The 24,925-nt window shown below is 38.5% G+C and overlaps 1 protein-coding gene across 1 annotated transcript; it reads left to right on the plus strand.

The window, feature by feature from the left end:
• LOC123518599 (integrator complex subunit 2-like) lies at positions 1-24,045 on the plus strand. The gene is made up of 20 exons (XM_045279493.1): positions 1-437; positions 2,618-2,759; positions 4,051-4,267; positions 5,088-5,218; positions 6,199-6,396; positions 6,681-6,853; positions 8,653-8,853; positions 9,322-9,505; positions 9,628-9,776; positions 13,846-14,044; positions 14,287-14,432; positions 14,868-15,073; positions 15,229-15,378; positions 15,568-15,720; positions 17,812-17,989; positions 20,179-20,443; positions 20,818-20,925; positions 22,009-22,228; positions 23,364-23,537; positions 23,642-24,045. The coding sequence occupies exons 1-20, from the start codon at positions 154-156 to the stop codon at positions 23,812-23,814; spliced, it is 3,651 nt and encodes a 1,216-aa protein (XP_045135428.1). The 5' UTR covers positions 1-153; the 3' UTR covers positions 23,815-24,045.
• Positions 24,046-24,925: the final 880 nt, after the last annotated feature.

Consider the following 24,925-nt stretch of genomic DNA (forward strand, 5'->3'; position numbering starts at 1 on the left):
CCCAGTCCCAGTCCCAGCAATCAGTTGTCAGTAGTCAGTACCCGGGCTGCAGTGAGGTAGGCCACTGCAGTCACTCCAGACGGCAGAGTCTCGTATCATCACGGATGGAGTGAGAGAAAGGTGTTCTACCTTCGCACTTTTCAATGCGTGGCCATGCCTGTCGCCACACCAGTTTCCCCGCGAGTGTTTAAGGCGATCGAGAAGTCGGACATTCACACTCTAGCATGCTGCCGGGAGGAGGACATCCGCGCCATCCTGCCGTGCTTGGTGCGGATGAGTTTGATCGCCCCGCTGGACCACTCTGAGGAGTGCATCGCCGGTAGGAAGGTCATCCTCAGAATACTCTCAGGCATCGAGGTGGTCAATTCCCTCGTCGCCCTCCTCTCCATTGACTTCCCTGCTCTGGAGGCGGACGTCAAAAAGGAACAACAGCTCAGGTAAGCAAGTCGCGGGCAGTTCAACAAGACAACAACTGGCCGCGTCTTGTGTGGGAGAGGGATGCAAGCATGCTGACGGTCGTCTCGCTGACAGCCTTTGCCTGGGATGTGTGCCTCTGTCAGGTGAAACACGAGGTCAGACCACAGTTGCCCACTATAGCAATTATAAGAAATCACGGAAAAAGTCAAGAATGGCACCTCCTTTTTAATCAGTGAAGCAAACATACAAGGCGATAGAGTACTTACTATACAACATGTCTGATGTTTTTGATATGGAGACGGCTTTCGTAAGGCCATAGTAATTAGATTAGGTAAAACTACAGAACCACTATACGTATTATACAGATCAGCGTGGAGCAGTGATTCTAGAGAACCTTAAATTAATATTCCGGTGCCTGCAGAATTTTTTTTATTTTTGGTTAGTGTGTATTCCGATTAGGCTGGGTTAGTGTTCGTGGTAAGGTTAGGATAGTTTAGCGGAGGGGGTCCGAGGGGTTGTGCCCCGCGGCTAGCAGGTTATGTTAGGTTAGGATAATTTTAGCATGAATTATCCATGAATATTTACATTTTCCAAATTTTTCCGGTAAGGTTAGGTTAGAATAGTTTGGGGGGTCAGGGGGGCGCAGCCTCCCCGCTAGCAGGTTATGTTAGGTTATGATAATTTCAGCAAAAATTATCTATTAATTTTTACATTTTCCAAAATTTCCCTTAAAAATGGCCGTTTTTTGTTCTTAGATTTCTTTGGATTGCCATATATCACCTCTTGGCTCCCCCCCTAAAAATCCTGATTCAACCACAGTCTCCCAAGCTTGCTGGAACTGGTGTCGGGGGGTGGGATGGAGGAAAAGGGAGAGGTCCTATTTTGTACTTTTACTGAAATGATAGTTTTTTCTTTTTTATTTATACCATGTGGTCTTTTCAAGGGAATTTATGGGCTAAAGGGGATACTTTTTGGGGTACCTCCTATCTCAAAGCCCATCTGCTAGGAAACTTGCCCGAGTGAGGAATGCTTTTAGTCATTTTATAATTTTTCTTTTAAACCTTTTTGTTTTCCATTAAAAATTTGTAGCGGCGCCAAATGACCTCCGCTGTTGCGGCGTCTAACATTAAATCCATCCATCCATCCGAGTGAGGAAGCCCAACCTACACTCGGACCGTGGACGGGATTTGAACCCGTGCGCTTGGAGACCCCTCGGACCCCAAAGCACGCATGATTCCACTGTACCACGGCGGCCCCAAAGTTCGCTGCCAAAATGTCAGACACCTTTTATACCTAATATAATTTTAAGTTAAGTAGATTCTCTCTCCATAATTTCAAGATAAAAGTACTGTTGGTAATGGTCTCGTACGACTATACCTCCTTAATTTTTTATTATTTTCTTCCATATCTTCTTAAAACCCATAGTATACATTTCATACAATAGTATAGAGTGGCAGAAAAATATCACTAACCCTGTTAATATTTACAGATGGCTCAGGATTTCTCTTAAGCCAGACTTTTTTTTTTATTATTTTTATTTATTTATTTTTTTTTATTAAATACCTACCCCCAACTGAACCTGTTAGAAATTAAATATTTCATGCCTTGTTGTAAAATAAATGGTACTGCCTTAAAATAGACATCCATGCAGCTGTCCTTGTTTCCTGGTTTCCCCTTCACAGCTCTTTTACTCAGCTGATGGGACGTGGGAATGAAAATATGATAACCAAAACTAATCTAACCCTAACACTAACTTAATCTAACCTAACCTAACCTAGTTGAAGCAACACACAGCACTGATGCGTCTTCTTCAGATCTAACTTTTGACCAATAGTGTGGTTAGGTTAAGGTTAGGTTAAAGTTAGGGTCAGGTTAGTTTAGGTTATTAGATTTTCATTCCTTTGTCCAATCAGCTGAGTGAAAGAGCTGGAAACCAAGGGTAGCTGGATGGATGTCTGTATTAAGACAGAAAACAAAAACATGTGCAACATAGTGTTACATTTGAAAATTATTGATGCCATCACTGATTTCTACATTGTGCTGCTCAAATGTTTTAAATAACGAATAATGAAATTGGATTTTTATGACTTCACTGTCTGAATTTGAATTTATAGTTATAGGTGTATTTATGAAATAACAAGATTGAGGTTTGACTGTTATACATGGAATGTTATAACTTTAATGACATTTTAAATTTCAGGCAGAAGCTTGGAGGTGGAAACCAAGGTGAGAGTGTGCTAGTACAGAACCTCGCCAATGGCTTGGCTCTGGAATTTGAGTGTTCAGATCCTACACGCAGACTCCGCCTCCTCCTCTCAGAGCTGCTGCTGGTTATGGCACAAGTAAGATTTACAGTTATCAAGAAAAAATAACAAAATGAAAACCTGCAGAAAGCCAGAAGTATCAGATTTTTTATCCTAGAAAATTTCTTAGCAGTAGGCAGTGGTGAACTTGGCTTAAGGGGGTGTTAGTGGATTAAAACCTTTAACTTGGTCCATTTAAACCTGCACTAGACATTTAGAATACAAGGATGTTCGGAGGCCAGTTTTAAGGATTGCAAACACAACCACAGGTGTCAGATACCCCATTAAAGTAATAAAGTGTTTTAATGTATTGGCATTCAAGAAATATGCATGTATACTATTCTGGCAGGTTTATTGTTGTGTTAATTTTTCATGCACTCCAATAAAAGGATACATTCTGCTTTATTGATAGGATTTGTAATGTTATATATCTTAGATATTTGCAAAGGAAAAGTGAAATAGGCTTTTCTGCTCGTGTCTATTTCCATTTGTTTTATTTCTTGTTATAGTTAATTTGAAATTTTGAACCATCTCCCAGTTGTTTATATCACCAACATTTATTCCAATGATTAGTTAAGGACAAATACAGTTTATCCCTTCCGTATGTGTGTTTATCAAACAAACCGTTATATCACCATGATTTACTTTGATTAGTAAAGACCATTACAGTAAGCCCCTGCACTTGGCAAATCTCAGCTTGGCGAAAATAACTTTTGGCGGTAGGGTGGTCACGGACCACCGAGTGCACGCTTGGCAATTTGAATTCAAACTTGGCGGCTGCAAGGTGAATCATGCGGCTTCTCGGTGATGTCAGACCTCTCTAAACCTATCAGAATGCAGTGTGAGAGTCCCCTTCAGCCATTTTGTTTGTGCTACCCTCTGTTCTGCTAGTGTGGAAACGAATTCTGGCGATTTACCGCCAACATCACCTCTACCAGCACAACAGGTGGTACCGGTGGGGGTAAGGACAATGATGGTGGCGGCAAGGACAAAAGTGGGCGAGGGAAACGGGTGGAAAAATGGGAGTACAGATGAGGAAGGCATCACAAATCATACAGTGTGAGTGAAAAGGAGAAAATTATCAAGATGATAGATGAAGGAAAGATGGTATTTTAGGGGTCAAAAGAGGGACTTTGGCAATGACCAAAGACTGATTGCGGCATTTTTTAGGCAATTTATATGGTATAAAGAACTCATGCTTGGCAAAATTCGCATTTGGCGGTAGTTTCGCCAGACCAATTAATTTGCCAAGTGCGGTGGCTTACTGTACATTATTATTTGATTAAACCAACTTTATTAAGTTGTTAAGATAAATTTCTCCAACATCAAGATTCGAGAGCCACGGCAGGACTTCTACCACAAAGCATCAGAGTTATTTGACAACCCTTGCTACTTGGAGGAGGTGAGTGATGTGCTGTGTATTGCCTTGGCTGAGCTGCCGGCCTTACTACCTCCAGCAGAAGTGGCTGAGGCATTGCTACATGTCACTAATGGACCGATGCTCATCTCCCGTATGGTGGCCAATCAACCCGACTGTTTCAGGGAAGGTAGGTAGCTGACTTGAGTGCAGTACTTTGTTTTGTTAATTGGTAAAGAAAAGAAACATAACTTTTAGAAGTGTAGTCAGTTCAACCTTATATTAACCACTACTCTTCCAAATTACAAAATATGTTAATCTACCCTGGTCTTAAGCTTGGCAATAAATGTTGTTGTTTTTTATTCCTTATGCAGTGATACAGGTCCAGTAGAGGAGATCAGGAGTGAGGGATTAGAGATGTCACACTTAAGAATTTAAATTTTCATTTTGGCTAATTGTCAGTTTTGATTAATACAGTGATACCTTGAGATACAAGTTTAATTTGTTCCATAACCAAGCTCATATCACAGTTTGCTCATAACTTAAACAGATTTTCCCCATTTCCCCATGTATTAGAATGGGATACGGTAACAGTGTTTACCCATTGGGCACTGCTTGATAGTATGGACACGGTTTAAGATGGTGGACAGAATAGGGATGAGGAAAAGAAGAAAGTCTTGTGCAACAAGGCCATGAAAGAAGGGGAGGCATTCAGTTAGCAACATAGAAGAGTAGTTGGCATGAAAATAACAGTGGAAGATAGCAAGAGATACAACATTAGAGGAGAGGAGTAGATGAGACAAAGCTTTTGATTCCACCCTGTCTAAAAAAGGTGTATGAGTGGAACCTCACCCCATTCCCCACCTTGCTCCCATACATGTGAAGTATATTTGATACATGGGCAGATAAGGTCCCTGTATAGAGTTAGCATTGATGGGGGTGATGGTGAGGACTCATAAACTATTAACTATGTTCATTAATAAGTGATGTGCTCATCATGTCTACTGTAGTTGTGACTGGTCTGGTGATGAATGGAGACAAGCAGGATGAGGATGTCCCTGGTGGTATGTTAAGGCTCCAGGCTGTACGTACACTATGTCAAATGAATCCCAGCCAAGCCCTCAACGTGCGAACCCTTTGTGTAAGTTTTTTTATTTATTTATTTTTTTTTCATTATTCAATTATTCCTAAAATTTGAAAATATCTTTTACTGACAATAAATTTTGGAGCTTTTATTTTTAGTATTTTTAGATATTTTTAAGGATTTATTTATAAAATGCTGTTTTGTAAATCAACATAATTATGGTGAATTGAATTTGTTTGTTGCCTTGAAAATTTTTAACAATCCCCTTTATAAGCCAAAGATGGCACAGGGCAAAATATTATTCCATATTCTCAAAATGTAAACAATTGCACACTAAAAACTATCGGTTCGATTTCCCCTGGCCGCGTTTTCCTTACTTGGGTAAATTGAACCAAAAAGTGAGCGTTAATTGTGAGAAAACGAAGCTAAATTAAGTATTGCTGGTGAAATCATGTTAAAGTAGAGGTAAAACACTCTATAATCATCTATTTGGAAGAGGATAGTTAGCCGTGTCTGACCGCCACAAGAAAGTTCGCCGAAACCGCTGATTTGGTAAACAAACTTTGCCGCACTTTTTTTTTCTTTTTTGGCTACAATTCAGTGCTTTCAGTCATATAATTGTAATTTCTTTCCTGTATTGATTTTTTTTATCAGACCTGCACAAGAAATGTGAAAATAGTTACTTTTTATCGTGAAATGCTCAAAACTTCAAAAAGAAATTTATATATGAATTTATTGTAAATAAGAATGAGGCAGTCCGAATTGTACCGGTTCGTTGGACGTTTTTTAGGGGGGACACCAACAAATGGCAACAGATATAAAGTTTATTAAATGACTAAGTTGTAGAGCTCCTGTATTTGTTGCTATTTAGTTGTGATCTTTTGATTGCACCAGAAAATCATGAATGCATCAATCCATGCATCATATTAGATGTTAAATTTATCCATCCACATATGTGGCTGATACATACTGAGAGTAACTGAGATTAAATCAATTGGAATTAATTATTCTTATTTCTGATATCTTCCTGTCTGCAGGTAGAACAGTGCCGCATGCCAGGACTTGCTATTTACCTCACTCTGGATGCAGGGAAGGCTAATGCTGGAGGAATGGGAGGCAGCAGTTTGTGTGGCGGGGAAGGAGGGGATGTGGTGAGCTATGTGACAGGGCTCCTTCTTTCTCCAAATCAGCCACAACGCTCATGGTTTGCACAGTTTGTCAAGAGTGGCCAAAGGGTAAGTGTTTATATAATATACAATTCTTATTTTGTTTGTTTTAGTGTATTACTCTTGGGAAATTTGTTTTTATTATCATATGAGTATAACTGTTCTCTTCAGAACTTCCAAACTGTAATATTCTGTAATGTTGCAAGATGTTCTCAGTAAAAGTACATATTTAAGTGACTTATGAATATGATTTTCCTGATCTTTGTAAAATTTTGGTGGAGAACCTTGTGTTGAGAGCAGAATATTAAACAGTGTTGTCTAAAGTATAAATTTATGTCCATGTTTGTCCCCAGAGGAAGTATGACCAGCCTGCATCAGCACTGGTAGCTTTACGCACAGACTTGAGTGAACGCCTGAGGAATTTCCTGCTCTTTAATAGCAACGACACACTGCCAGATTCCCAGGTGATCCATGCCACAGCACTTCTCCGACTCTATTGCGCTCTAAAGAGTTTAGCGAACCTCAAGTAAGTGGTTTAGTGTAAGATAGACTATACATTATTAGATAAAAAAAGATTGTCACATCTACAATAAATACCCTTAAATTGGCTGACTAAATGCAGAATTTACTTGTAGTTGACAATTGTACACTCACTTAAACGTGAAGCTTGTCTATCAATGATATCTAGCAAGAGCTGTCTTGCTCCTCTAATTTGTTTAACTTTATTATTTATTAAGGAGTGGTACTAACAAAGGGTAACAAAAAAAAAAGTCCTGAAGTGACATATAGAGTTAAAATTATTAGTCCAGAGGATAAGTTTCTTGAAACCTCCCTCTTGACAGAATTCAAATAATAAGATTGAAATACAGAAGCAAGTAGAGTTCCAGAATTTACTAGAGAAAGAGATGAATGATTGAAAATACTGGTTAACTCTTGCATTAGAGTTGACAGAATAAGGATGAGAGAATGAAGAAAGTCTTGTGCAGCAAGGCTGTGTGAGGAGGGAAGACATGCAGTTAGCATGATAAAAAAAGCAAGTGTCATGAAACTAGCAGTAAAAGATAGCAAGAGATGCAGCATTGCTGTGGTGAGAAATAATAAAGACAGTCAGTTAGAGAAGATTAATTAATAAGATGAAAAGCTTTTGATTACATTAGGAATGGAACCTCCCTTCCCCTCTCAACACATGTGATGCACACATGTATGGAGCCCTTGTACAGAGTTTGCATTTTGGAGGATGAGGAAATTTGATGATGCAGAGTGCCTAACATCATAGGAACTGTTTTAGCTAAAGATGAAATATGAAGTTTCCAATTTAGATTAAGTAATAAATAGGTAAAGGATGGTTAGTGTAAAAGAGAGGGAGAGTTGAGCATCATTGAAGAAGAGAAGGTTGTTTAGTTGTTTGTGTGAGTTATTGGAAGAATTGAGTTTTTGAGACATTGAACATATTGCTTTACCCCAATCAGAAATTTTAAAGAGATTATAAATCACCACTTAGGCAATGACAGGCATGAGTACAAACTAGTTAACACCAAGGCAGCCAATCACAGCAAAAGTAGCAAAACTTGTGTACCAAAACAATGAAGTAAGCAGGAATTTGCACAAATATTCCAAAAGCTGTGAGACTTACAGCAAACAAATAGAGAACAGGTAATTCATATGCTAAAAGGTGCAGAAGCTAGAGACAGGTGTGGCAGCAGGAGAGCAGCTGAGTGGACAATGGGCAGTCAGCAGAAACAAAGGTCATCAAAACTCCTTGAGCAATTCTGAAATGTAATAGACCTTAGCTTACAAGCATGTTAGCTGTACAAGTAAATATGCATGCAAGATACAGAAAAATACATGGTAAAGGAATACAAATTTAATTTTACAAGACGAGCAAATAATACGTACTGGCAAAAAAGTAGAAAAAAAAAAGAACACAGATGACAGCACAGACACGTCATAGTAGTGTTGCAGCAAACTTACATTCTGAGAAATTTAAATTATTCCTGCAAATTCTGGGTTTGGGAGGTCCAACCTGTATGTATCTCTCTCTCTCTCTCTCTCTCTCTCTCTCTCTCTCTCTCTCTCTCTCTCTATATATATATATATATATATATATATATATATATATATAACTTTTGTGAAGGTTTTTTCCATCTCTGTACCATGCAGCATAAAATACAAAATTTGCTAATTATTGTAAGTCTATGGTCTGAAAATTACTGTTGTAAACACCATTTTTATGATCTTAATTATACTTCAGAAGGAGACTATTAGTGTAAACTAATTTATGTTAGGGAAGTTGTGTCAGCTTCTTACATGTTTGCCTCATTACAGATTCAGTGAGGACACAGAGATCATGTATCTACTGCAGCTGGTGACCTGCCGACCTCCCCCGTCGGCAGCGGGAGTGAGGTTTGTCAGCACTGGTCTGTGCATGCTTATTGCTTGCCCCTCCCTCATCTCTTCCCAGGACAATGAGCGCAGGGCCTCTGAGTGGATCAAGTGGCTGGTTAAGGAAGAGGCATACTTTGCAGGGTAAGTTCAGAAGACAAGGCCTTGTGCATTATATTGTATATAGTTTCAAGAGGTAATGTTGTCTTACTATTTAATAAGAGTTTCAAGAAAGTATAAAGAGCTTAATGGAGGTGAGTCATTTAAGGACTGGTGCATGTTACAGCAGTAAATTATTTAAATTTATCTAGTATATGCTATGGAATGAGATATTTCAAAGGTTTGGTCTGTTGGTGTGTTTTTGTATGTTTTATCAGAATGATGTGAGTCATGGTAGCCAGGTAGCTAGAGTGTATGTAACTTTTTATGAAATAGAATGTGATAAATCTTTTTACTTTTATAGATCACATTTTCTCTCTCTCTCTCTCTCTCTCTCTCTCTCTCTCTCTCTCTCTCTCTCTCTCTCTCTCTCTCTCTCTCTCTCTCTCTCTCTCTCTCTCTCTCTCTCTCTCTCTCTCTCCAATTATTTGTCTTCTCTGCTTCCATGGTCAGGGCCAGTGGTGTGTCGTCATCTTTTGGAGCTATGCTTCTCCTCATGGCAATACACTTCCATGTACAGCAGCTTAGTGCCATCATTGAATTGGTTAGTGCTGCTCTTGGCATGAAGGTCATCACTCGTGCTTCCAGTCTTGGTCGTATCAAGTATATCTTCACTCATGATGTGTTCACAGAGCAGGTAAGAGAGCCCATAGTTGTAAAATAAATTGTAATGATTACACATGTAAGGCTTTTTTTATTTATTTATTTTTTTCCCTGTAAGTAGAGATGGCATCATTATAGTGTACTTTTGGCTTGCAGGTGGTGACAGCGCATGCAGTGAAGGTGCCAGTGACAACAGGCCTCAATGCCAACATTCCAGGTTTTCTTCCGGTACACTGTGTCTATCACCAACTCAAAAGTCGTATGTTTACCAAGCACAAGGTTCCTATCAAGGATTGGATCTACAAGTATGTAGTACAAATTAAGCTATATTTGTAGAGGAAGTTAAGATCTCTTTGTAGTTGATACATTCACATATACAAGTATTTCCTCACATTTTAGCTTCAAGGCACATGATGAGAAAAAAGATGCACAGGTGCAGTTTAGAATTAACCTTGCCCTTACAGCAGCCACACACCCATGTAAACATACTGAAATGAACAGTAGAGTTGTTTCAGTATGTTTGTAGCATGATTTGATGAGATCTTGTGTGGTCTGCCAAAACGAGGTTTCTTCTGTGGTATTTGATCACTACTTCACAAAATTTGCGTATGTACTTCTTCACACTCATTCACTTCACACCAGTCAAATTGCAAATTTTTAGTAATTGTATGGCCTCCTTTCTTTAGACCAATTATCTGGGCAATTCTCACTCATTAAATTCTTAGATAATAAAGCACTACTAACCACCCAAGTCATGTAAATCTAGAGGGCTGTCATGGAACAAGACAGCATAGATAACCTCACTCTACTACTGCCAGAGGCTGACTACGAGTTGGCTTTATGTTTGGCCTTGATCAAGAAAGATTCTAGGACATCATAGAATGTTTGCAAATTTTTGTCTAAATTTACTTCACTCTCATAAAACCTTTTTTTTTTTCCCATAAATATGCAACCATGTACATATGTTGCATATTTATTTACTTAATTGTATTGTGCAGGGTTTGAGCAGGGCTCATAGTGTCCTGTTTCCATATCTCCATTTATCTAATTTTTCCTTAAGATTATGCACATTATGTGCTGTAACAACTTCATTATCCAATGCATTCCATTTTTCCACCGTTCTGTGTGGAAAACTGTATTTTCAAATATCCTTCATGCACTGCCTTCTTTTCATGTCCTCATATCCTTCCTTCTTCTGTCAACAGCACTAGGTCTTCTTTGTCTATCTTTTCAGTATCATTTACTATCTTATACGTTGTTATTAGGTCCCCACGTTCTCTTTTATCTTGTAAAATTGGCAGTCCCATTTCCTTCAGTCATTCTTCATATGTGGTCCTCTTTGTAGCAATCTGTATCCTTTCCAATTTTCTTATATCCTTTTTAGAGCTTGGAGACCATACCACTGCTGCATATTCCAGCCTTGGGCGTATCATGCTTGTGATGATTTTTTTCATTATATCTTTATCCATGTAATTAAATGTCACTCTTATATTAGTTAACATTTGATATGATTGTCCAAATATCTTACTTATGTGTTTTTCAGGGCTCAGATTTTTCTGTATGATCACTCCTAGATCTTTTTCCACTTTAGTCCTCATTATTTGTTCCTCTCCCATCAAATAGTTCCATACCGGTCTTCTCTTACTCTTTCCTAGTTCCATTATGTGACATTTCTTGGCATTAAACTCCAATTTCCACTTCCTGCTCCACTCATAGATCTTGTTTACATCTTCCTGCAACAGCAGACAGTCCTCTCTGATTTTGATAACTTTTAGCAGCTTTGCATCATCAGTGAATAAATTTATATAACTGTTTATCCCAGTGTGAATGTCATTTACATAAACCTGAAACATAATGGGGGATAACACTGACCCTTGTGGCACTCTGCTAGTTACTTTACCCCAAGATGAGTATGTGTCTCTGATCACAGTTCTCATTTCCCTATCCTTCAAATAATCTCTTGTCCATTTGAGCAAAGTTACTCGCAGTCCTCCTATGTTCCCTAGTTTCAAAAGTAGTCTTCCATGAGGGGACTTTATCAAAAGCCTTTTTGATATCCAGGTATACTGTATTTACCTATCCATCTCTGTTTTCAAGTCATGCAATAACTCGAGTAGAAGCTTAATAAGTTTGATACACATGACTGTCCTGTCCTGAACACAAATTGTCTGTTTGATATGACTTGCTCCTCTTCTAGAAATTTAACCCATTTTTCTTTGATGGTTATTTCACATAACTTCCTCAAGACACTTGTAAGTGACACTGGCCTGTAAATTAGTGGTTCAGTAGCCTTTAAATATCAGTATTACGTTGGCTCTCTTCCATTCTAGTGGAACTTTTTCTTCATTTATTGAACTTGTAATTATTTCCCAAATTGGATCCAGTAGTTGCTCTTTACATTCTTTTAACACCCAGCTTGATACACCATCTGGCTCCATTACTTTTCTGACTTCTAACTTATCCAATAATCTTTCAATATCCTCTTTGTACACTGTGATCTCCTGTAATCCTTGGCAATCCCATGTCCTATTAAGTTCTGTGAAATCATCTTCTGCTGTGAATACCGTTTTGAAGCTCTCATTCATTATTTCACACATTTCCTTTTCTGTTTGGTATGTCTTTCCTTCTTTAATTATTTTTTCAATTGTTTCCTTATTCTTTGTTTTGCCATTTATAGAAAAGTTTGGGTTCATCTTTGCTTTTATTCACTACATTTTTTGCAAAGTTTCTTTCTTCCTCTGTCCTTACTCTAATATATTCATTTCTGGCATCTTTGTACTGCCATCTGTTATAGTCATTTCTCTGCTTTATGAGTTTCTTCCACGCTTTATCTTTTACCTTTTTGCCTTTATCCTTCCTGTCTCTCCTCCAGTTATTATATCCCTCCTCTTTAAAGTTGACATGGATCTTTCCTCTCAGTTTTGTTTCAGTGATGCACATTACATATGGCTTTTTCTCTTTCAAATAATCCCTAACTTCCAATATGCTTGATAACAAACCATCTATATTAATATGTCACTCTTAATTTCTTGCCTTCTCCACAACCTCGTCTTTCTTCCTTGGGTAGTCTCATATCCAGAAACCTCCAATAATAATTCTTCTTCTCTGTCTCTGTCCTTTTCTCATTTTTTTTCCTTAGCTTCACTTCTTAACACTTTCTCCTTTACCCTTTCCTCTAACTTCATATCTCTTTTTATTCATATATCCTTGTGTTCAACATCATTGACTAGCTTCCCTTTTCTAGCCTTAATTTCCTCTACAGCCACTTGGGATCTCATTCTCACCTTCATTGTTCTCCTATCCCCTTCACTGTATCTTCCTTGCCTGATCACTTCTCCATCTCCAGGTCTAATTCTTGTGTGCTGTCTTGTACTTGTTTTGAAAACAGTTTTGGCCACTTCTCTCTCTTCACGTTCTCTTGTGAATTTATTTGGATTTTTCTTTTCCTTCATCCCAAAAATCACGAAGCTTTTTTTTTTTCTTGTCCACTGCATCCCGCAGGTCTTCTTTCTCTTTAATAACCTCAGTTACAGCGACTCGTTTTCTCCTGAATTTGTCTCTTTACAACCTCTGAAAATTTAACTTTTTCCTCTTCTTGCTCCTGTTTCCATTCATTTCGTAGTTCCTTCAGCTTGTTATCACCCAGTCCACCTTCTGCCCTGTCTACAATTCTGTCCTGCACTTTAACCTGCAAGCTCCTTAAAGAGCTTTTGTAATCTTGACATGTGGCTTTTAGTATGTCATTTTGTTTCTTTATTTCTTGAATCTCCTCTTTCAATCCCTGATTTATTGCACTGACCTTCTCACATTCTGCTAATCTCAATTTCAGGTCTGTGTTTTCCGTTATCAGTCGGTCCTGTTTGTCCATTAGACTGGACATCACCTCCTTCATATACCTTAATTCCCTTTCTACATTGATTAGCCTTCTCATATTACCTCGTTTGTCCCTGAATCCCGAAAAATCCTTGTCCATAATATCATCTGTTAGTTTCCTTAGACCAACAGGAGTTTCTATGTACCATTGGCTTTCACACGATGGTGTATGTTTTGATTCCGCCATACGCCTGGCAGCACTACTCTGTTCCATCACTCTCTCGTTATTCTTTCCTTTTATATGATCCAACACTTATTTATTTGGAGACAGGAGAACCTATGGCCCCCTTTCCCCCTGTACATACATCTAGGCCAGTCTCCAACTTCTTTTGTAGTTATTCTCTGCGAGCTGGTCAGCTGTGTGTGATCGGCACGATGGCTGGACTGTTTGTGTGTGTGTGTGTGTGTGTGTGTGTAACACACTAGCTTGTTTGTAAAGGTTTACACTAGAACATGGATTGCCATTAGTGCTACTCCAATAAAAATAATGTTGCTTCACAGTCAGATATGTGCTTCTTCAACACCACTACACCCAGTGATGCCACAGTTGATAGAAGTTTATGTCAATTCCATCATCCTGAGCTCCAACAAGGGTGGCATGTCAGATCACTTCAATGAGCCCATCTCAGAGGAAGAGATAATGGCAGTGTTCTCTCAGTCAATATTCACTGAGAAAAACTCTGGAAAATGTCATGAAAAGGTAACTCTTGACTTTTCTATGCTTAGGTTAATTTTAAATATGTAGTTCCTCACTTGATTCCTGTCATTATCATATTGTTATATGCATCTTTCATAAAGGTTTTAATATTGATTTACCTGCTTAAAGATTTATGTAATCATTAATTCAATAGTTCATGGGTATTAAACCATGTACTCCATGAATATGGCCGGGAGTGAACATATGAACAGCTTTGAATGTGGCTATCTGGTTTGTCAATCCAGCACCAGAAACCAGGCCAGAGGCGTGGGGCCTTGAGAGGCAACCAGCTGCGGAGATTTGCAGTGCGTGGGAAAGCTGCTCTCACTCCCCCCACTACATCCACCTCCAAGACATCTCACCTATCCTCTCAAACTTCACCCACCACATGGTAAATTTTCCTCTATTTCATTGTATATATTAAAGAGCTTTTCTTTAAAATTCTGTTAAGTGGGTGACCATGACAATTGTTTCCATTTTTATTCATAAACTCCATTCTTACACGCTCACTCTTTTCAATCTCCCATTCTTCTCTTTTTTTATATATATTTATTTATTTATTTATTTTTTTTATTCTCAGATATTCAAGCACTGCCTTTAGAAATCTTAACACTGCATTTTGGAGTCTTAGTGTCACTTTCATAATATCCAATCTTTTGAATTATCCTTTGTCATCTCTTTCTACCACTTCATGTAACCAAACAATTACCTCTAGATGCTACATATGAAGAAAATAATATATATTATAACTGAAAATTCCATATATAGCTTGAATCTAATGAGAAAAAAATATTTTTACACAACTTGTCTTTTACTTAATTGGCAGCTGCAACACACCAGTTGCCTCAATCATGACATCTCAGCTGTTGCTGCTCTACTACCTACTATTGTATGAAGATGTGCGCCTCACCAACAGCCACCAACTTCTTGCTAGTTCCCGGAGGGTGCTTTCTTACTCTCCACATCTGTTTGCTCAGCTTCCCATCAGATACCTGCTCTCACATGCACAAAAGGAACAGAGGCTGTATGCAGGTATGTTGCAACCCTCTTTCACCTCTCTAATGCAAGAGTTAACCAGTACTCTCATTCATCTCTTTCCCTGGTAAACTCTAGATTTCCCTGCCTGCTTCTGTATTTCCATCTACTTCTTGGTTAAGAATAAGGTTAATGCTTTCTTTGCATTTCAGGTCTATACTCCCCACTGGTGAAGCTACTTGTGAGTCACTATCCCCAGCTGTGTCTGGTGGAGGACTGGCTCTACCAGACACCATCAGCAAACTCCAGACTTGGCATCCTTCCACCTCCACTACCTCTTGATCCTCAGTCTGTAATTAGAGGTGAGAACCTGTGCAAACTAGTCATAATTCCAAGACAGTAAGTATTGCAGGTCTAATCATAGGTTCTTTTCACACATAATAAAAAGTTCATTGATTTTTCCTTAAAAGTTTTATTGCAAACTGTTAGACAGACATTAATTCATTAGTTAAATTTAATTTTCCTATATTGGAAATATTACATTGTTGCAGCTATGGAGGATGCTGCTCACAACCCTGGCCAGGTTCTGGTACTACTGGATCGTTTGCTAAGAATGCCTCCATACCAGCTGTGGCCCCTGGCTGGCTCTCTTGTATCTTCTGTCAAGTGCCTTCTAAAGCCTGGCATTCCTCGCAGAGTTTTAGGTAAGGACAGGTTTACTTATCTTGTTTAAACATAACCACCCATAGAATAACAAAGATTACAGACAGTTAACATAAGCTGGAATGTAGAGTTAGAAAGTTATAGGGTTTGAGTACTTTAGAATGTGCAAACATTTTTCCATTAGTACATGTAGTGAAATACAGTAGAATGGCTCCAAGTGTATTAACCCATTTGCCGCGGAAGTTAGAAAACACGCGGCGCACTCCATTCGGGCCCGCGCCAAGATTTGAAGCTTAAGTATTGAATAATCAATGTTTTAGCCATAAACTCAATATATTCATCAGATACTATAATATATCAGGATGTGTAAAAATATTTGTATGTTACAATACACTTCCCATTGCTATGCTAAAAAGGAAAACAATACAAAATTTTACTTTTTTATATATATATATATATATATATATATATATATATATATATATATATATATATATATATATATATATTTTTTTTTTTTTTTTTTTTTTTTTTTTACATTTCAGGAGATTTCTCTCTGAATCTCTTGGGTGGTGGTGCTGTGATGGCGGAGGTGGAGGGCTATGAGGGAAAGGCTGAGGTGGAGGGCTGTGAGAGAAAGGCGGAGGTGGAGGGGAGTGCGGTGAAGCCGGAGGTGGAGGCTGTGAGGAAAGGCGGAGGTGGAGGGAGTGCGGTGAAGCCGGAGGTGGAGGGCTGTGAGGGAAAGGTGGAGGTGGAGGGGAGTGCGGTGAAGCCGGAGGTGGAAGGCTGTGAGGGAAAGGCGGAGGTGGAGGGGAGTGCGGTGAAGCCAGAGGTGGAGGGCTGTGGCCTGGTTGTGGTGAGGATGGGCAGAGGAGTGTCTTGCATTGGGTGGTGGGGAGTGGTGGCTCCAGGCATAGCAAATGGCAACATATACCTGTCATGCAAAATATACATTATTTCAAACGTGAAATAAATTGCGCGCGAACAGAAAGAGAGAGAGAAGCTTCAATATGTCAGCACACACACACACACACACACACACACACACACACACACACACACACACACACACACACACACACACACACACACACACACACACACACACACACACGGCTTCAAACGCGAAATAAAAAACGCAAAAAGAAGAAGCAAGTTTCAACATGACAGTCCCCACACACACACACACACACACACACACACACACACACACACACACACACACACACAGACACAACACACACACACACACACACACACACACACACACACACACACAAAAACTACGAGAAAGAGAGAGAGAGAGAGAGAGAGAGAGAGAGAGAGAGGAATTATCATCAGATAGTGGGTGGTGGGAATGATGGACATTCTCTCTCTCTCTCTCTCTCTCTCTCTCTCTCTCTCTCTCTCTCTCTCTCTCTCTCTCTCTCTCTCTCTCTCTCTCTAAGCTGGTGGCTGTGGCTGCTATAGCTGATGAAACAGAGAAAAAATCAACCTTCATGCGAAAACTTATTCTTGTCTGCGATATAATAGTAACATATATTCATTTTCCTAGATAATATACATATCTAAGAGAATGAATGGCTGCTGGTTTTCTTGGGTACGCTCATTTAAAACGCTTATGGCCCACAAGACGTAATAATACGTCCTCGCACTGGAGGTAAGGCTTGTGGACGTATATATACGTCACCGGACTGGCGCGCGTAGCCACCATGACGTATATATACGTCCCCGGACTGAAAGGGTTAAAGGACACAAAAGTACAGAGGCAACCTTGATCTCCTGGTAGCCTGGCAATGATTGACTCAGTCATTTCGGGTGACACCAATAGTTGATCCTGCAAACAAAATAAGGATGTAAGGCATGTAACAAATAAAATACATGATGATTACAATAATAATGTCTTATGGGAGCTCCTTTCTTGTCGACCAGTGTGTTTATTGACCTGGTCATTAAGTGAGGTAAGGCTATATTGGAAATGTTTGTGTTACAGTAAGTCCTCCTTATATGGTACTTCGTTATCCGGTAAATTCAGTTACGGTGTTACTTTGTTCCTGGCTGTCTGAGTATAAACGGGACATAGCTGTTAGTTACCACTATAGAAACCAAATAACATAGATCTTGATTTTCAGACACTTATAAGCAAGTGTGGATGAGGCTCAACTCCCTGTTTCCACGAAGACTTTGGGCCATGACAGTGGAAGGATTATTGCCAGCAGAAATTCATGGTAAAGTTCGGCGGGCACTATCTGAGGATGACATTATCTTGGATCCTCTCTATGTTCTCCGTTGTGATGATGAAGTGTACAGGTGAGGAAGCACTTCTCTCTTATTAGTAGTGTTATTAAAACTGATTGCTTGAGAGCATGTATTAGTAGTGTTATTAAAACTGATTGCTTGAGAGCATGGCCTGCGATGTGTAGGTCAGAATGGATGCTTTCCTTTCAGTGAATTGTCGTCTTCATAGATTTCCCTTTACCATTGTTATTCTGGCCAATGTTTACATATTCTTGCAAAGCTGCAAGTCTTGGCTCTTATGGTCATGGTGAACTGAGGCTTTACAGCAAGTTTTCTTTAAAGGGAAGTGCAGTTCATTCTTCGCTTCATTTTACATATACAAGAGGGTACCCCCCAAAAACTTGAGCTATTAAATAATTATATTCAGATATTTTTACATTACACTTTTATCACCTTGAAGTATTCTCCATGTGAAGCAATGCTCTGGTCCAAATTTGTTTTCCATTGTACAAAACTGTTATGGAACTCTTGCAAAGATATGCTATTTAATGCTCCATCACTTTTTTCTTAACTTCTTCCATGTCTTTTGAGGACTTTCTTCATACGGGGAACAAAAACTCACAAGGAGCAAGATTGGATGAATAGGGAGGGTGGGAAAGTGTAGCCATGCCATTTATGGTGAGAAACTCACATTCAAGGCAGTGTGCGCTGGCACATTGTAATGATGAATCTACCACTACCACAGTTTGGTGCGTTTCCATCTCACTTTCTCTCACATATGCTTCAGAACTGCCAAGTATAAAGTCCGGGTAACAGTTTGATGAGAAGAAAAATTCTTTGTGGATAATTCCTCCTGCATTGATGAAACAAATCAACATCATCTTGACATTATTGGACTTCACTTGACTTGCATTTTTGGGTCGTGGTGACATTGGATGCTAAACTCCTTCATCGTGAGGGCGCCTATTATTTTGTGTCTGTAGCACTCATGACGTATCTAAGGATGCACGTACTGCGTCATGCCTGTATTCTGTTAAGATGATAATGTTTTTATTTTTCCTGGATATTGTAAGAGATCTTTCAGAATGTAGCTCATATATGATATGATGGCTTACTTGACTTCCATCATTATTACAAAGCTTTATCATTTGCTTATACTAGGATAGGCACCAATATTTGTTTTCTATGGAACTAATAGATTAGTTTACCATAAAATGAACTTTTCTGTTTGTCATCTTCAGGAAATGACCAAGAGCATGCAAATGGTAATTGAAGGGGGTTAAATTGACTTGAGTGCTGTTTCATTTCTAGGTCACTGCTGTAGCACCAGCTTTCATCACCAGTGATGAGCTTTGAAAAAAAAAAAAAAAAAAAAAAAAAAGAATCAACTCCCAACTCTTCTTTCAGTTCTTGGCACACATGCATTTGTTACTGCTTTATGTGATCCATAAGCAAGCGAGGCACCAATTTTGCTGGTACTCTTTTCATCCCCAATTCCTCAGTTTAAATTTGTTGGCAGGAGCTTCAGGAGACGTCATTCAAATCAGCAAGTTCATCAATTGTTCAGGAACTATCCTTCAAGATCAGTACATGAATTTTCGTAATATTTTCATCTTTTCATGTGGGTGATGGAAGAGAGAATGTAATGAGTGTGGGTGATGGGAGAGAGAAGATAATGGTTGTGGGTGATGGGAGAGAAAAGGTAATGGGGTAATCTGTGCATTATGTGCCAGACCAGTGAAAATTGATCATGTGAAAGTAGCTTAAGTTGGATAGGCAAGAGAGGGGTATGTCACATTGGAAAAGTACAGATTCTTTTCCAGTTATTCCATTTAAGGCACACTTGAGATGGTGCACAGTAACTTTAGTGAAGGTAGATGCAACTCGACTACTATATTACAGTTATGTGTTTACCTTCAAATCTGTTCTTACTCAATACAGGTTACCAGTATAATTCAACTTTTCTTTTTGTCTTTAATATTGGTTTGTTATTTTTTTGTTTCAAACTTTTTTTTTTCATGCTTCTGTTAACTTGTAAACTATCCATCTCTTTAAAAGAGATGAAGCATAAGTGTCTTTGTTTTATGTATTTTCTGTCTCTCAAATGTTGTGCCATGTTAATGTAGTCAGAGGAAATGTTTGATATCAGAATATTCAATAAGTTTTGTTGATTTGCTTATAATTTTGGAAGTGTGATAGAAATAATGAAGAATAGAACATTGTACTTGTGATCCTAATGTGTATATCTTTGACTTCCATAGGTGTGCTCCCTTGCTGCATCTTGTAATATATATGCTGCAAGTGTACCTGCTGTCTTCTCGCACCTTCCTATCACAACAAATGCAAAATAGGCCAGCAGCTGCAATTTCTCACAACCTTGGTACCAATACTTCCACTGGCACTGCCACTTCTCCCCAAACAATAGAAGAGGAGAGAGAGAAGCTCAGAGGGGCATTAGTACTTACCCAAGAGAGTGCTGCTGTGCAAATCCTTTTAGAGGCCTGCTTGATGAAGGAAAGAGAAAAGGTGAATTACTGCAGGATATCAGACTTGCTCATTTCAGATGTTTTATTTATCTGTGTGACTTTATTTCATAGGTAATAAATGATCATGTAAGACCAAATTCTAGTATATATAACCTCAGTTATCTTACAGGATATCTCTCTCTATTAAATTCCATTCTACATTGAATTTGTGTATTGGTATTACACTTATTTATTTATCTTAGTCATATTTCCTTTATGGGTATAAGCAAGTGGAATCAGCCTTCCTACAAACTTCATATTTGGTTTCACAGGAACTGTATGACCTGTGAAGCTCACACTTGGTTAAAGTTAGAGTGAAAATTTTCACTAAGTTATTAAGTGAGTTAATTATAATGTTGCAACTTCATGTTTCAGGATGGTGCTGGTGCCTTGATACTCCAGGAGGTGCGAAGTATCGTGTGTTCATACATTCATCAGGCTTTCCTTAAGGACACAACATTAGCTAAACTGGTTCATTTCCAGGTATGTAGATTAATGTCACTTTCATAAAATAACTTTATGTATTTGATTCATATAGGATGCACAGGCATATAAGATGCACCCCAAAGTCAGGAGGTCAGATTCAGGAAAAAGGGTTTCTAGTGTATTTAAGGATGTACTTTTGAAAGCAATCTAGCAGCACATTACACAAGCAGAAAATGTTGCTGTAAAAGCAGTGTCATCCTCAACATCTGACCAAAGTGGGGCTGGGCAACAAATGTTATGTTTACTTTTCCTTGCGCTCTTCAGTTGATCTTCTTGCTGTTGCCTGACATGTATATTTTTTCTGTAGGTGATGGGCCAAAAGCCCTTGCTGCTGATCTATTATCAAGCTTCTGGATATAATGTACCACTTGTAGTTTGTAGTAGATTGTATAGCTCAACCCTTTTCCTCCTGCATCCATAACAGTGAGGGTGTTGATGTATTTTGTTATGACTGGATTAGGTCGGATGGAGAATTGATGGATAGCCGATGTTGTTTTCTCACTTTTGTTATTGCAAGTTTATTTGTTTTTTTCTTTTTCACAATCAACATTTTTCTATTTTCTTCTTTTCTTTCACTATCAACTTTATGATCATGAACTTGGTGTTACTCCTCACTGCCAGATGGCATCAAGATCAGCGGATATTTATAAACATGGGTCACAGCCTTACAGGTTAGATTGCTTTCATTTTTACAATAATTTTTTTTTAAGTATTAATGCTGGTAATATTGATAATGCCAGTAATTAAATAATGATGCATGCAGTTAGGGTAGAAAGAAGTACTGATCGTAAGCTAGGTTAGTGAGTGTCAGGGAGATGAGCCTATGAGAGGTCTCAACTTTATGTTATAGATGCAGGGTGATTTTTGGGGTCAAGTTTTTGGAAAGAGGTGTGTCCTATATGCCATCAATTATGGTATTTTATGAAGGTATATACTTGATGCATTGATTCACATCTATGATTTATGTGCTATTGTAGTTAGATTGATACATTAAGACAATGCATGTCTTCATACCTGCTATCACAGTAATTTTCCACATTGACAAGACCATGGTTAAAAGCTTGGTTTGTTGTCTAACAGGGATATCCAGGTGAATTGCTAGGACCTGTGGTGAGGGGTGTCCCATCCATGCATATTGCCATTGGTCTCAACTGGATTCCTGAGCTTCTGCAACTTCCTGATCTAGAGAAGCAGCTGTTTGCCATTGAACTAACTTCCCATCTGGCTTTGCAAAATGCTATGCCCTCTACTCTTAGTATATCCAGGCTGGGAATAAACACCCTAGCAACACTATTGTCAGGTGAGTGATGGCAAACTGTTTCTCGCTTTACTCTGATATTCCACAGGTCTGTAAATGGTTAGCTACAGCACAAGCCTCCTTTCTGATTTTGGTATACTTCATCCTTACTCATCCTTGGGCCTACTGTACCTCATAGATATTCTGACATTCTATAGCACAAGCCTCTTTTAGCCCCTTCAACACAAGGACACATATTTTGTATCCTTGGAGCGCTTGTGACATATCTGAGGATATGCATATTGCATCACAGCTGCATTTTGCAGCAGAATGTAGGTCGTATATGACTTTCATCATTATTACAAAGGTGTATTGAGTTCCTTATACCAGGATAAGTACTGATGCTCCCTGCTGGCAATAATTTTTTTTTTTTTCTGTGGAACCAACAGATTACTTTATTATAAAAATGAATATTTTTTGTTATTTGTCAACTTCAGAAAATGGCCAAGAGCAGGCAAACTATAATTTTTTCTCAAAATTTTGCGTGGGTTTAATTCATAATGTACGTACCTAGTATGAAAAATAACTTACTATTATAATTTTTATTTCTGTAGAGAGAGAGAGAGAGAGAGAGAGAGAGAGAGAGAGAGAGAGAGAGAGAGAGAGAGAGAGAGAGAGAGAGAGAGAGAGAGAGAGAGAGAAATATGAGCTGCCTCTGAGTTAGGTATCCCCTCCTCCGTCTCAAATCCTTCCTTTATCTCTGCTTGTCCTCTTACAATTTCTCTCTATTGTACTTTAGCAGAAAGGCATCCTGTTTTACTGTAAGTGTTTATGTATAGCCACTGCATTTATTATACTCATATATACTGTCATAGTCAATTTGCTCTGCCATTTTACTTCATCTGCCTGAAATACCTGAGGATGTTGTACTTGATACCCACATTCACTATGAAATTTGTTACATTCATTTGACACACCACATCTCTTCTTCACATTTGTACTTTTATTATCTGCTTACTGCATATCAGAGGTACTTCCTAGGAATCCAGAGGTCAAGATTTATTAATATCAGATTTTTTTTGTTTGGTGGGTTAGTTTGTATTGGCTATCACTGTAGTGTATAGATAGAAAGGTTGTTATTTTCCTAAAATTATCATCATTATCAGCTTTAGAGTAAAAGCTATCCAATTCTATACAGTACTGAGTAAAAACAAACGTTTGAAGATCATCAAGGAATCTCTTCCCTCACTGGTGGCCATTGGAAGAGCCTTTCCTGCTCTGACAGATGATCTGCTCCACCTCATGGTCATGTATGGCCGTGTGGCTGCAGCACAGTCTGGCCTCCTTGCTGCCCCTGCTCCAAAATCAATTGGTGAGGTTGAAAACATTAATAGATATATGTTTTTCTATGTTTATATACATTTCGTATTGTGTTGAAGCACTATGAAAAGAAATAAATTTTCTTTTCCATGACAGCATTTCAAGATGAAAACATTCTGGTTGATGGGATAGAAAAGATGGACTATGAAGAAGGCCCTCCTGTGGATGTGTTTCGTTCAGTGCCACAGGAAGACTCTCTTTATGCTCAGGTTATCACCACCTTCAAAATGCTTGTGAAGGAGAGTACAATGTCCCACAACTTGTACTAGTTTGCTGATTGTGTAAGAGACTTCAGACTTCAGACTTCAGACTTCTTCCTCTTAAATTTTGTAATATTTGGATGTGTGTTTGTGTGTGTGTGCACGTGTGCGCCTGTGCATATGTGTGACCATTACATTTCATTGAGTGTTCATCATAATTTTCACTAAGTTTGATAGCAATTTTTGTCTGTTAATTAATGTGAAAGAATTTATATGAAAAATTAAACTACATTAATTGTATTATTATTTTTCTCTCATATACGTCATGTTATCTAGGGAGCTAGGATAACTGCTCTCTAGATAATTGCTCCCGAAAAACAGCCCCCCACTGGACAATTGCCCCCTTAGGACATCCAAATGTAAGAACAGTTCATTGCACACAATCATGATATCAAAGTTTTATAAACAGGATCTTGTTAAAATTGTAAGTTTGGGAGCAATACCTCTTAGGAAATCCAAAATATGGTGGTACCTCAAGATTCAAGTTAAATTTGTTCTGTGACAGAGCTCTTATCTCAAATTGCTCATATCTCAAAGTTATCTTCCCCATTGAAATGCCATTAATCTGTTCCAGCCTCCTCAAAAAAGAGCATCGTAATTTTTTCTATAAAAACAATAAAACATAACAAAAGAAAAATATGGATAGATAAACTGGTTTTATAAAGTACATGCAAACCCCGTTTAACGAATGGGTTACGTTCCTAAAAAATTTTCGTTGCGTGAATTTTTGTTAAGTGAACCAATTATAACAAGTTTGACCCATGACTTGAACTTCATTGAGAGTAAACGAAGTGAGATTACATAATAGTACAGTATAAGGTTTAATGAAAGTAAAAATTATGAAGTTAAACATTTAAGCAGTTTAAAGACTAAGTCATTATAATGTACACTAATGTATGTATATAATTAACTTTATAATGATGATCTTAAAATTATGAAGGGAGGGAGAGTGGAGCGGGAAAGACGCTAGCCGGCAACTGTGGAATGTAAACAAAAGGTGCATAATTGTACCACATACAAAACTTATGTACCACATTTCCACAAGGCTTTCCATTTTGTCCATTGCAGAGTCACGAGTTCAGGTGGTTCTTTTAGCTTGCAAGGAAGATATGGTCTCACC

The sequence above is a fragment of the Portunus trituberculatus genome, chromosome 44 (genome assembly GCF_017591435.1).
Source record: "Portunus trituberculatus isolate SZX2019 chromosome 44, ASM1759143v1, whole genome shotgun sequence".
In the NCBI taxonomy this organism is placed as follows: Eukaryota; Metazoa; Arthropoda; class Malacostraca; order Decapoda; family Portunidae; genus Portunus; species Portunus trituberculatus.